Source organism: Polypterus senegalus, chromosome 2 (genome assembly GCF_016835505.1).
Source record: "Polypterus senegalus isolate Bchr_013 chromosome 2, ASM1683550v1, whole genome shotgun sequence".
Lineage (NCBI taxonomy): Eukaryota > Metazoa > Chordata > Cladistia > Polypteriformes > Polypteridae > Polypterus > Polypterus senegalus.
The window spans coordinates 141,713,020-141,727,836 of NC_053155.1; the positions used below are offsets into that span (position 1 = coordinate 141,713,020).

The 14,817-nt window shown below is 36.8% G+C and overlaps 1 protein-coding gene across 3 annotated transcripts in view; it reads right to left on the minus strand.

Annotated features, from left to right (window-relative positions):
• Positions 1-14,817, minus strand: part of slc9a7 (solute carrier family 9 member 7) — a 184,130-nt gene that overhangs the window by 108,796 nt on the left and 60,517 nt on the right. For all 3 annotated transcript variants that reach the window (XM_039744722.1, XM_039744723.1, XM_039744724.1), the window contains exons 2-3: positions 11,091-11,293; positions 6,146-6,223 (exon numbers count right to left, since the gene is read on the minus strand). In XM_039744722.1, coding sequence (XP_039600656.1) covers positions 6,146-6,223; positions 11,091-11,293 — 281 coding nt within the window. The remainder of the gene's footprint in view (positions 1-6,145; positions 6,224-11,090; positions 11,294-14,817) is intronic.

A 14,817-nucleotide genomic window follows, 5' to 3' on the forward strand; every position in this document is an offset into this window, starting at 1 on the left:
TCTGGATGAGTCAGCTGCCCCCTAGTGTCACCTTTTTGTTCACAACCACAGTATTTACTAGGAGGTCCACATATAGCCTTCCTCTTATTTTTTGTGGCTGTTTGTCTTCAGGTAATGAATAATTAGAAACATCAGACTTCTATGATGAACTAATAAATAATTAAATGCATTAAAAAGTTTTATCTAGAATGACCCTGTATTTATAAATTAAATCTACCATATATGCAACTATTTACTGAACTTGCTTAATTTAAATACAGAGTCTGCAAAAATACAATGCTATTCTCTTGTGGTATCGGGCATTAAATAAAAAGAGCTATCAATCTGTCAATCCTCACAGTGTCCGGGCCAGGTGAGGTTCTCCTGGTGGTGCCGTTCCGTCAATTCCTTTACGATTGATCGCCTGCTAAACCCAGGTAACTCAAAAGGAATGCCTCCTAAGTACTTCCAGTAAAACCTGTGAGGCTATCGCTGTATTTTTCAATCAAAAAATTAATGATATTAGAAATAACATAATATATCCCTCCAACACTAAGGATCCTCCTAAACCCCAGCATCCTGTTATAAACAAATTAAACTCTTTCACTAGGATAGATTTACCTGATTTACAAAAAAATCTCAATTAAAATCCTCCACCTGCGTCCTTGACCCAATACCAACAAGGTTTTTCAAATAAGTATCAGGCGTGCTAATTGATAATGTTCTGGACATAGTAAATTTGTCATTAGATACGGGGTTCTTCCCAGACTGCCTTAAGACTGCTGTAGTTAAACCCCTTCTTAAGAAACATAATCCTGACCCCTCGGCTCTTGAAAATTTTAGACCCATCTCTAACCTGCCTTTCTTAAGTAAAGTTCTGGAGAAGGCAGTCATTATGCAGTTAAATGACCACCTCAATAAACATGCTATTCTTGATAAATTTCAGTCGGTTTTAGAACAAATCACAGCACAGAAACTGCACTTGTTAAAGTAGTAAATGATTTGCGCGTGAACGCAGACAAAGGCCATTTATCTGTTCTCATCCTCTTAGATCTGAGTGCTGCATTTGACACCATTGATCATAATATTCTTAGAAATCGCCTTAGTCAATGGGTGGGCCCCTCTGGCAGTGTCTTAAATTGGTTTGAATCCTACCTGACAGGGAGAAAATATTTTGTTAGTTGTGGTAATTACAACTCAAGACACATGATATCCATATGGTGTTCCACAAGGCTCTATCCTGGGTCCGCTGCTCTTCTCAATCTACATGCTTCCGTTAGGTCAGATTATCTCAGAGTACAACGTGAGCTACCACAGCTATGCTGATGACACACAGCTGTACTTATCAATAGCACCTGATGACCCCGATTCTCTTGATTCACTAACACAATGTCTGACTGTATCTCAGAATGGATGAATAGTAACTTTCTCAAGTTAAATAAAGAGAAAACTGAAATCTTAGTGATTAGCAATAATGGATACAATGAGGCTATTAGAAATAAACTGGATACAATAGGATTAAAAGTCAAGACGGAGGTAAAAGCTTAGGGTAATTGTTGACTGTAATCTGAATTTTAAATCGCATATTAATCAGATCACTAGGACAGCATTTTTCACTTAAGAAACATAAGTAAAGTTAGACCTCTTATATCACTGAAAGATGCTGAGAAATTAGTTCACGTTTGTTTTCAGTCAACTAGATTACTGTAACGCACTCCTCTCAAGACTACCCAAAAAGGACATAAATCGCTTGCAACTAGTGCAGAATGCAGCTGCTAGAATCCTAACTAGGAAAAGAAAATCAACACATTTCTCCAGTTTTGATGTCACTACACTGGTTACCTGTGTCATTCAGGATTGACTTTAAAATTCTGCTTATGGTTTATAAAGCCTTAAATAATCTCGCCCATCTTATATATCGGAATGTCTGACACCTTATATTCCAAATCGTAACCTCAGATCCTCAAATGAGTGTCTCCTTAGAATTCCAAGAACAAAACTTAAAAGAAGTGGTGAGGCGGCCTTCTGCTGCTATGCACCTAAAATCTGGAATAGCCTGCCAATAGGAATTCGCCAGGCTGATACAGTAGAGCACTTTAAAACACTGCTGAAAACACATTACTTTAACATGGCCTTTTATAACTTCAATTTAACTTAATTTAACTTAATCCTGATACTCTGTATGTTCAATTCCTCATAATAACTATTCATGGTGGCTCTAAAATCATACTGACCCCTACTCTCTTTTCTGTTTCTTTTTCCGTTTTTTGTGGTGGTGGCCTGCACCACCTCCACCTACTCAAAGCTTCATGATGCTCCAACAATGATGGATGGATTAAAAGGCAGAAGTCTACATGACCATCATCATCAAGCCCTTCCGTGAGAACCCTAAATCCAAAGAGGACTGTTTCATTTATGTTAGGTAGAATGCCCAGAGGGGACTGGGCGGTCTCATGGTCTGGAATCCCTACAGATTTTATTTTTTCTCCAGCCGTCTGGAGTTTTTTGTTTTTCTGCCCCCTGGCCATTGACCTTACTCTTATTAGATGTTAAATTAATGCTGATTTATTTTGTTTTCTTGTGTCTTTTATTTTTCTATTCTTTATTATGTAAAGCACTTTGAGCTACTGTTTGTATGAAAATGTGCTATATAAATAAATGTTGTTGTTGTTGTTGTTTAGGGTTCAGCTTTGCAACCATACTAAAAAGGAACAAAAAAAACTTTGGTTTCCCAGTTGGCTGCCAGTTGCCAGTGTTTATGGTCGGAACTATGACGGTATCTGATTGTCTTCGAACCTCCGACTTTCATTCTTGATTAATGAAAACATTCTTGGCAAATACTTTTGCTCATCTGGCGCCGGTCCAAGAATTTCACGTCTCGCGGCGCAATACGAATGTCCCCGACAGTCCCTCTCAATCATGGCCCCGGTTCAGGAAACCCACAAAACAGAACCAGAGTCCTATTCCATTATTCCTAGCTGCGGTATTCAAGCGGGGGGGCCTGCTTGGAACACTCAAATTTTTTCAAAGTAAACGTTTCGGACCACGCAGGCCGAGAGGCAGTGTCTGGGACAGGCCGTAGCTCGCCTCACAGTGGATGGCCAGCTCGATCCCAAGAACCAACTACGAGCTTTTTAACTGCAGGTTAATATACGCTATTGGAGCTGGAATTACTGTGGCTGCTGGCATCAGACTTGCCCTCCAATGGATCGATGTGCAAGGATTTAAAGTACACTCATTCCAATTACAGGACCTCGAAAGAGTCCTGCATTGTTATTTTTCGTCACTACCTTCCCGAGCCGGAAGTGGGTACCAATATATACCAGAGGCCAGTTTATCACAATCCATTTACATAAAAAAATAATTAAAAAACATGAAAGATAGTCAATTATACAGTATACACACATACACAAAAATCAAGAATAGGTCTACTACCCATTAAATATTGAGTAAATATTAAATATCAACCAAAAGTGAAACAAAAGAAACCCTCTCTACAATTAAGTCTCGATTTTCTGTTTTAAGAAAGCTTATAAATCTCACACCCAGAGAGCTGGATCTGTGATTTTTTAAAATAAAGTTTGTTGGCATAGTGATTATTTCTTTTTAAGAATATATCCCACAATTCACAAAAATATTCTTTTAAATGTCAAGTAACACACAGGCATATATATATAACATCACATCACAAAAGGATAACATTCAATTATTGTAGCTTTTAAAATAAAACTGGTTTCCTTCCATTTTTGTTGCAACAGATTAAAGTGCTATTACTGCTTTACACATTTATCTCTTGGCTATTCTTTTCCAAGTAAAACCCAAATTCACATTGTAGACTGTATTTGTGAGTTAGTTTAAATTAAATTTCCTGTGAAGTAAATGCTGCATTATAAAAAAAAAAAAAAAGCAATGCACAGCAGTATTGTGGCCCCTGTGCTGAGCGTGATGGCTGTCAACACCAAGAATATGCAGTCAGTTTTATATGACAGAATTAACCCTTTAAAACCACTGTTAGGGTTTAAAGCTCAATGCCTAAAATCTTAAGAGATGGGACATGATGGGGGCACTTGGCTCCTTATGGAAACCCTGAAAATACCTAATAAAAGAAGGTAGACTATGAACTTCAGCAGAAGCAGAATCAGAAATACTATCAGTAGTCAGTATCAGTAGTACACAGTAAATCAGTAGTAGTATTCAATAAATCTAATATTCATTAACATGCTATTCATTAAGTCTAACACCACAGAAAGTATATGATAAACATTATAAAAACATAAGATCTAAATTCAAAACACATTACCACATGTTCTTCTATAAAACAGTTGCACCACCAGCAACCTGCTTCAAAATTTACAAAAATGTGGTGAATAGAATGAGTTAGTTATACAGTGGTGTGAAAAACTATTTGCCCCTTCCTGATTTCTTATTCTTTTGCAGTTTGTCACACAAAATATTTCTGATCATCAAACACATTTAACCATTAGTCAAATATAACACAAGTAAACACAAAATACAGTTTTTAAATGATGGTTTTTATTATTTAGGGAGAAAAAAAAATCCAAACCTACATGGCCCTGTGTGAAAAAGTAATTGCCCCCTGAACCTAATAACTGGTTGGGCCACCCTTAGCAGCAATAACTGCAACCAAGTGTTTGCGATAACTTGCAATGAGTCTTTTACAGCGCTCTGGAGGAATTTTGGCCCACTCATCTTTGCAGAATTGTTGTAATTCAGCTTTATTTGAGGGTTTTCTAGCATGAACCGCCTTTTTAAGGTCAGGCCATAGCATTTCAATTGGATTCAGGTCAGGACCTTGACTAGGCCACTCCAAAGTCTTCATTTTGTTTTTCTTCAGCCATTCAGAGGTGGATTTGCTGGTGTGTTTTGGGTCATTGTCCTGTTGCAGCACCCAAGATCGCTTCAGCTTGAGTTGACGAACAGATGGCTGGACATTCTCCTTTAGGATTTTTTGGTAGACAGTAGAATTCATGCTTCCATCTATCACAGCAAGACTTCCAGGTCCTGAAGCAGCAAAACAACCCCAGACCATCACACTACCACCACCATATTTTACTGTTGGTATGATGTTCTTTTTCTGAAATGTTGTGTTCCTTTTACGCCAGATGTAACAGGACATTTGCCTTCCAAAAAGTTCAACTTTTGTCTCATCAGTCCACAAGGTATTTTCCCAAAAGTCTTGGCAATCATTGAGATGTTTCTTAGCAAAATTGAGACGAGCCCTAATGTTATTTTTGCTTAACAGTGGTTTGCGCCTTGAAATCTGCCATGCAGGCCGTTTTTGCCCAGTCTCTTTCTTATGGTGGAGTCGTGAACACTGACCTTAACTGAGGCAAGTGAGGCCTGCAGTTCTTTAGACGTTGTCCTGGGGTCTTTTGTGACCTCTCAGATGAGTCGTCTCTGCGCTCTTGGGGTAATTTTGGTCGGCCGGCCACTCCTGGGAAGGTTCACCACTGTTCCATGTTTTTGCCATTTGTGGATAATGGCTCTCACTGTGGTTTGCTGGAGTTCCAAAGCTTTAGAAATGGCTTTATAACCTTTACCAGACTGATAGATCTCAATTACTTCTGTTCTCATTTGTTCCTGAATTTCTTTGGATCTTGGCATGATGTCTAGCTTTTGAGGTGCTTTTGGTCTACTTCTCTGTGTCAGGCAGCTCCTATTTAAGTGATTTCTTGATTGAAACAGGTGTGGCAGTAATCAGGCCTGGGGGTGGCTACGGAAATTGAACTCAGGTGTGATACACCACAGTTAGGTTATTTTTTAACAAGAAGGCAATTACTTTTTCACACAGGGCCATGTAGGTTTGATTTTTTCTCCCTAAATAATAAAACCATCATTTAAAAACTGCATTTTGTGTTTACTTGTGTTATATTTGACTAATGGTTAAATGTGTTTGATGATCAGAAACATTTTGTGTGACAAACATGCAAAAGAATAAGAAATCAGGAAGGGGGCAAATAGTTTTTCACACCACTGTATGTTGGGGAAGAGTGGAGCCAAAGTATTAGCTGGAGACTGTGGAATATGACATGGTGGATTAATGTATTTCTTCAAAAACTTCCAAGTAAGGTTTGCCCATTATCTTTGGTTATAAATAAGAAAATAAATAATTGAAAGTATAAGAATAAAAAAATTAAATAGCTACCTTTTTAAGACTATAACCAGCATGGAAAATAATTGGAGGTAGTAAAATGTTGAAGAAAACCTCTGGATCAAATGTAACCTAAAAACAAAAAAAAAAACCAAATCATTGAATACCACAAGAATCATACACAGAACTTTAAGAGAATTTTAGTCTTAAACATAGGTTCAAGAAAAGTTTCAGAATAAACAGCAGCAGACATTGCAGTTGTTTTTGTAATCATTTTATCTACAATGTACTTATTTCAAGTTATTTTTACATCAGAAATATTAAAGAAAATATTTGTACACATTGCTGTAAACCGTGCAGAAGTAAAAATTATGATTTAAATATCATTTATTTGTATTAAACCTGAAAAACCATGAGAGGGCTTTGAAAACAAATTAGGACAACCAAAAAAGATCAGTTCAGACAGACATTGATCAGTTGCACCTTAACTAGAAAAAGAAAATCTGAATACATCTTATCTGTTTTAGTATTGTTATAATGGTTATGAATTCATTTTAAAATACTGCTAATGGCATATAAAAATTTTTAAATATTCCTAGCTGCGGTATTCAAGCGGGGGGGCCTGCTTGGAACACTAAAATTTTTTCCAAAGTAAACGTTTCGGACCACGCAGGCCGAGAGGCAGTGTCTGGGACAGGCGGTAGCTCGCCTCACGGTGGACAGCCAGCTCGATCCCAAGAACCAACTACGAGCTTTTTAACTGCAGCAACTTTAATATACGCTATTGGAGCTGGAATTACTGTGGCTGCTGGCACCAGACTTGTCCTCCAATGGATCGATGTGCAAGGATTTAAAGTACGCTCATTCCAATTACAGGACCACGAAAGAGTCCTGCATTGTTATTTTTCGTCACTACCTTCCCGAGCCGGAAGTGGGTACCAATATTAGACCAGAGGCCAGTTTATCACAATCCATTTACATTGCAAAAAATGAACTGATTTTAAAATACTGCTAATGGCATATAAAAATTTTAAAACATTCCTGCTCCTTCCTATTTCTTGGAAAATAGGCATTCCAAGTCATAACTTTAGATCTTCGGTTAGCAGTCTGCTTAATAGCTATGCATAATTGCTTTTATGCTCCAAAAATATGAAATACTTTATGAACAGAGATACACCAGGCCAACACTGTGTAATATTTTTAAAAAAACTACTCAAATCCACTTCTATAATTTGGCTTTGTAGTAGCTACACTTCAGTTGTACTCTTAATAGATGATAAATGAATAGAATTATAATATTCTTTGGGGATTTACAATCTTTACTAATCTCTACTTTTCTCTGCTCTCTGTTTTGGTCCTTCTGTGGTGGTGTTTTGTACCACTAACACCTGATTACAGCAGGCATCGGTAATGTGTGCCCCTGTTGTCAACAAGATATTCTGCATTGAATATGAAGGATGAAGCCTGCAAACAATGAGAAATGATTTTAAATATATTTAAATCAGGTAGAATGCCCAGTACGGGCCATGGGGCCTTTTGGCCTTGAAACCACTGCAGATTTTGTTCTTACTCAAACTTAACTGGAATTGTTTTTGGTTTTTCTGTTCTCCCGTCCATCTGACCTAATCATCGTACTAATCTGTAGACTTCGAATATGATAGTGTATATAAAAGGATGCTACTTTTCTACTAATTATATATTTGTGTTGTGTAAGCATATTGTTACTTATTAATTTTATTCTTGCCTAATTTTTTTCTTATTCTTCTTTTTGACATCGTGTAAAGCGCTTTGATCTACTTTCTTTGTATGAAAATATGCTAGAGAAATAAATGTTTCTTTTTTTTGTTTTTTTTTTTTTTAAGAAAAAAAATTATGTGGCAAACAACTACACAAACATATGGGGTTGTTCTGTGTTTCCTCCAACAACTCAAAGATGCAACTTCAAATTGGCCCCATGTGAGCGAGTATAGGTTTATGACTAATTGGATAGTATGAAGAAATGGTGTCCCATCCAGGGTTGGTTCCTTCCTTGTGGGAAAGGCTCTGTCCATCCTTGAACCTGTCTTAAGCGCTTAGAGAAAGTGTTTATGCTAGTCTGTAAATTATCCTTAGGTACTCCAGTTTCCACCCACAATACAAAACATTCACTTTAGATCAACAGGGACTCCAAATTGGCCCAGTGGGAAAGTGTGTATGTATGCATAAGTAATCTTGCAGTGAACTAGCACCATACTCTTATAACTCTCTAGCACATGGTTCCTCATATGTTTTAATCAGCTTTCTGTCTTTCACACCATGGAGGGGCTGGAGTGGGGTGAAATACAAAATAAAAAAACATAATGCCATAAATCTAGGCACATTTGAAAGACAAAATTGTTTTTCATTAAATTTCAATGAAATTACAATATAGCCTTTAACCTCAACAGTACTTAGTACTTAACTAATCTTAGTACTTAACTAAATCAATGTGAACTAGGAGTCTTTTTTTGAGTGACAAGGAAGTCTATGTTGGGTTCCATGTTTGTCACTGAAGTTAAAATAAGACACCACAACCTTCATGACAGAGTCCCACGTAACTGATATGGAACACAGTGCTTGCTGGTTGATCAAGCAGTGTGTTGCAGTCTGACGCATGTGACTGTATTTGTCTCTCTCTCTCTCTCTCTCTCTGTTGATGTGTGCAACCACTCCTCTCTCAGAACCCACCATGATTAAGGCACCGTCAGTTGTCACACGGATTAAATTAGACCAGTTGAGCCCCAAATTATTAAGTTTGGTGGACGTTTTAGTAGATGTCCTCTTCTGTTGTTGTGCTGCAGATGCTCTGCAGTGCAGCAAGCTCTTCTGTGATTTTGAATTGCTCATTAGTTCCCAGAATGAAAATTGTGCTGTATTGCAAACATCACTGCATTCATCTAGTGCAGGGGTCCTCAATCCCAGTCCTGGAGAGCCGCAGTGGCTGCAGGTTTTTGTTCTGACCTGGTTGCTTAATTAGAAAGCAATTATTGCCAATAAAGCACTAACAAGCTATGAAATTAAATTAACTCTGCTTTGTCAGGTCATTCTCATATCCTAGATTTTCTTTCCCTTTCTATCATGCAAATGATTTGAAGGCTAAAATGGACGAGTAATTCTCAGTCCTTCACTTTTTTCTCTTCATTTTTCTTCCAAGTATTTAATTAAACCCAATAGTGCAGATAAATACACACAGGTGTAAATGTAAATAAGCAAAATGGAGAAATGCTGCTCTCTCTTATCATTTGCATGTTATTGATAATAAGGAGCAATTAAAATAGCTGTTTAAGACAAAATTAAGCAATAAAGGCTCAAAATCACTAAAGTGAAGCAGAAGTGTTACTTTAGCAATAAGTGCTTTTTATTAAGCAACTGGGTTGGAGCAAAAACCTGCAGCCACTGCGGCTCTCCAGGACCGTGATTGAGGACCCCTGATCTAGTTCAAAAAAAAAAAAAAAGAAAGAGATTGTCTTTAGATTTCCTTTGCAAATGTATAAGCAAATTGTCACCCATTTCTTTCACTTTTTGTGTAATTGTTGGTACAGAAACACTCACCACCCTGAAGAAGTCTGCCTTATCTTTACACATCTCCTTAGCAACAGAAACCAGACATTCCTACACAAACTATCCCTCAGTGAACGGTCTACCACATGTAGCTATTAGCTTGGCTACTTGAAAAGTGGCACAAACTGACAAAGTATTTATTTGTTTTTGTTTTAAAAATGCATTCTGCTGAATCGTCAATCCATTTTTTAATTCTGAGATTTTTTTCTGACCTCATGTGCCCTGTCAGACAATCATATTTTTCTATATGTCAAGATTCATAGTGACAATTCTTTGAAGACAGCAATAGCCGCTTGACATACGAGTCAAACGGCTTTGTCCTTGCACTGAACAAAAAAAAGTCATTGGTCCACTGATGATTAAATATCCTACACTCAAAATCAATTTTTCTTTGACATTGTTTAATGCAGCTAGTTCAGGATTCACTTAATGAGTTAGGGTAAAATGAATGTGGGAGGTTATATGGGTTTATTTTTGTTTCTATGGTGGCTTCAGGTGCCCAAACCACACTTACTTTGGTTTACTTAGGCCTATATTTGGTAATTTAATGTACAATAGGCTGGGCCACACACATATTACAGTTATTGTTTAAAGAGCCAGTAAAGTGACAGTCTAGGGCCATATTCAGCCTGTGGTTTGTAGTTTGGGGACCCCTGCTCAAGCATAACAGTACTGCAATGATTAGCTTAAGTGTCACACAGTTCCTGTGTTAAGTTCCATGCCTATGCACTATCTGTAGAAGCTGCATATTTGTAAGTGTCTACATGTGCTTTGTCTATCTATTCCAGATACCACATATAATCACAAAAGTACAGACTGACAATTTACAATTATCTTCACTATCACTTTCATGATTCGGTGACAAAGAAAAATGAAAAAAATACATCAAATGCAGCAAGGTTTGAACTGTAAATGATACATATCACCAAGTTTGTGCTTGTGCTAACCTTGAACAATTAGAAAACAATGCTGCCAAAAATGTCAAGCATTCAGTACTTAATAAACAGAAAATAAAATAAAAACAACAATGCTAGCAATTTATCCTGAGCAAATCTATTGTAAAAATGAAATAAAAATAGATTTTATAAAAGACGGTGAACTGTATCTTTTCCAGTCCTACAAAACATAACAAAAGACCAACACCCAACTGTATTAGTCAACATGCCACTTGCAAAACGTTTGTGTATTTCCATTAAAATGGGTAAAAGATTCTTAAATGTTGCAGTCTAGTAAAACTGAGTGCTCCTTAGGGCTCTTTAAAATGCTAATCATATTATATAAAATGTTATTTCTGACAAAGTGAAAGCTGACCTTTTCAATTGCTAACTGTGCTATGAAAAGGATACTCCTGGCTCATTTTATTTGGTGTAGTTTAATATTTCATGAGGATCTTTTACAAAAATAAGCAATGTAGAGTTACCTTTCGAAGCATATCATTTTGTTCTACATTATGTATCTCTCGTGAGTTGATCTCTCCCTTCAAGGTATATTCAAAAAACTTGTTTCCAACATTGAGCAGAAGTGTGGGTACTGGTCGCTCCTTCAGGGAACAACTGGGAGGTGTCTTGTTGTGATAACTGGTGGATGGAATGCCATATCGCAAGATCACACCTACAAGCAAACCTAGAAGAAAGTAAAAGAAAATCAATAATTCTTTAATGAAAGACAGCTAGCTGGAAGAAGTGATGAGAAAGACAGCAACACAAATAATGTATAGGTATTTTGAAAGTGGTTAAGTCTTTACACTGTTTGCTTACTACTGTATTATGCATTAAAGTTACCAAAATGAAAATTCAACATTATTTTTCTACTTGAAACACTAAACTGGGTGGGGGGATGTATATTCTATGTGCTTTGGAAGTAAATAAATAAAGCGAGACTGAAAGAAGATGTGGAATATTAGTAGAAGGCAAACAGATCTGGCTGAAAACGTCCAGTAGCAAAAAAATGGGAGGTCTCCCACATAGAAAATAAAAGAGTTGCTGCATATTATACAGCACAGGGAGAATAGCACTGGGTTCACCATGGAGGCTCCTAGACTTTCAATTAGGAACTGGGTATGAGAAGTGCAGGAGCACTTAACTGCCAAGAAAGCAGCACCCGGAGTTTCAGATTTTGTTCATCAACCTGAAACTGACACTAATTAGACTTTAAAGGCCTATAGTTTACACTCAGGAGGAGGGCTACTATAGGGTAATGTTTTAACTAACAGGTAGGGAGTGTAGATGTACAATTTCTGAGAAGGAAAAACTTTGGGAGCAAAGTAGGAGAGTTCATTGTACTATTGGGAGTGTGTTTTTCAGCAGTGAGAAAAGCAGTATCCCTCCCTGCCTAACAGATACTTGAATTTTGGGACAGCTAGGGTTTGATTTGATGCTGCTTGTTTTGTTACCTTTACATTCATAATTTAATCACCTTCCTCATGGGGATATTGCTTAAATTGAATTAGTTTTGTGACACTGCTCCTGTCTTTGGCATATTTTGTTCTAGTATACTGGGCATAGAGAGAGGTTCCCCCCCATCATTTTATATACACCCTAGTCATTAAAAAAAAAATTCTTATATTATTTTACCTCTTACGTAAGTTTTTGCTTCTTTTACTCTAAAATATGTGGCATGACTACCTTATGATCTCTATAATTTAAACTCATAAAACATAAGCCTTCTCAAATACCATGTTCAACTTTTGTCCATGAAGAATGACCAAAACTAATTCCTATAGTAAGGGACTTTAGATTAAAGTTGAATCCTGGAGGGCTGTAGCTTCAGCAGATTTTTGTTCCAACACAATTGCTTAATTGGAATCCAATGTATGTCATGAATAGGCCTTCTTTAATTTTATAGCTTGTTAGGGTTTTTATTCTGTTGGTCCAGATGACATACCTTTGGAAGCATGGAGGTGTTTAGAAGAGATGGCAGTGGCGTTTTTAACCAGATTGTTTAATGGAATCTTGGAAAGTGAGAGGATGCCTGAGGAGTGGAGAAGAAGTGTACTGGTGCCGATATTCAAGAATAAGGGGGATGTGCAGGACTGCAGAAACTACAGGGGAATAAAATTGATGAGCCACAGCATGAAGTTATGGGAAAGAGTAGTGGAAGCTAGGTTAAGAAGTGAGGTGATGATTAGTGAGCAGCAGTATGGTTTCATACCAAGAAAGAGCACCACAGATGCAATGTTTGCTCTGAGGATGTTGATGGAGAAGTTTAGAGAAGGCCAGAAGGAGTTGCATTGCGTCTTTGTGGACTCACCTCACATTTTCTCATATGCAATATAGATGCAGTAGTTCGACAGCAAATTGCATACACAAATCATATTCTTTTTTTCCTAAACTGCTACACAATTATGTCAAAAATTACATTGGTCCTTTCAGCTACAGCCAGAGTGCAATCTTGGAGGAATGTCAACATTAGCCCCTTATTCACCAAGGTTTTTTTTGGCATTCTTGCACCTAAAATACATACCCAAACATAAATGGCTATTATTCTGTTAATATAATAAAGGAGCTGTACTGTAAATGGCTAAAGAGTGGCAAGTACAAGTATTTATAGGTCAAAAAAAAAAAAGAAAAAGTTTGTTTACCATCAATATCAACTAAATAAAAACACAAATAAATTGGTGCTGTAGGGATTCCTCTCCAAATTATTGGATTTTACAGTACATAATCAAGAAATTTTAACTCTGGAATCAATTTTCATTTGAGCCCCATTCTGTCAGCTTCGGTGTCACATGTCATAGCATTGCAAAGCAATAATGTTTGCCACAAGGTGCGTCCTTGTTTTGAAACACTGTCATTTCTTTTGGAAACATTTAGTCTCTTGCCCCTAAACAAGCTCTCAAAACATGTATTGTAGTTATATTTTTTTTTAGAAAAATAAAGTTTCCTGTGAGAATAGCTTTTGCAAGGACAATTAACAAATCACAAGGAAAAACACTTGAAAAATTTGGTTTATTTATAAGAGACAAAGAAACAATATTCACTCAAGGCCAGTTATACGCTAAGGAGGAATATTTCGGACAAAAATAAATAAATGCGTAAATAGATAAAAAGTACTGTGAAATGTGAGCATAAATAAATAAATGTGTCATGAAATGAGTGCCTAAATAAATAAGTTATGAAATGAGAGCATAAATAAATAAGTTATGAAATGAGAGCATAAATAAATAAATGTGTCACGAAATATGTTTTTGTTGCTTATTTATTTATTTCATTTTGTCCGCAACCCTCCAGCAAACCGTCATGAAATACGACTTGAAATAAAACTGTCACTTTCACTCGTCAAAGTTGAGAGGGTGGGCTCTAACACGCCCTCTAGTTACTGATTGGTGAATCGAAAGCACAAGAATTAATTAGAAAAATGCTTACTACTGCCGATGAAATGGATTCTGCCGAAGATATTGCGTATTTCAGAGAGAGAATTGAAGATTTATCGGAAGAAATGACCATGTTGGCAGCCCTTTTAGACTCCGATATAGATGAAACTATTTTTGAAATTATCAAAGAACAGGTGGAAGGGACTCTACTACACTCCAGTTCAGGTGAAACAGTTCCCTGCTCTGGACGTCCATCCTTTGACATTCCAACTGAGTCAATAGAACACCTTCTATTATGCGGTATAAAAGTATGACAAATTGCACATTAATATGGTCTATTGGAGAAGACTATCACAAGACGAATAAGCCAGTTTGATATACGGTAAGCTACAACGGCTGTATTTGTTTAGGTACTTTGACATGGAATGCCCAAAGCAGCACCAACTAATATTTTGAACTGAGTATTTGACCTTTGTTTTACAAGTATAAAGTCAGGTGCATATTTGCAGCTACTTTTTCAGACAACTCTACAGCTCTGATCAGTGGCAATGTTGTTTGAAAATTCTTCTGTAATTTCTTCCGATAAATCTTCAATTCTCTCTCTGAAATACGTAATATCTTCAGCAGAATCCATTTCATTGGCAGTAGTAAGCATTTTTCTAATTAATTCTTGTGCCATCAATTCACCAATCAGTAACTAGAGGGCGTGTTAGAGCCCACCGTCTCAACTTTGACGAGTGAAAGTGACAGTTTTATTTCAAGTCGTATTTCATGACGGTTTGCAGGAATGTTATGGACAAAATGAAATAAATAAATAAGCAACAAAAAACATTAT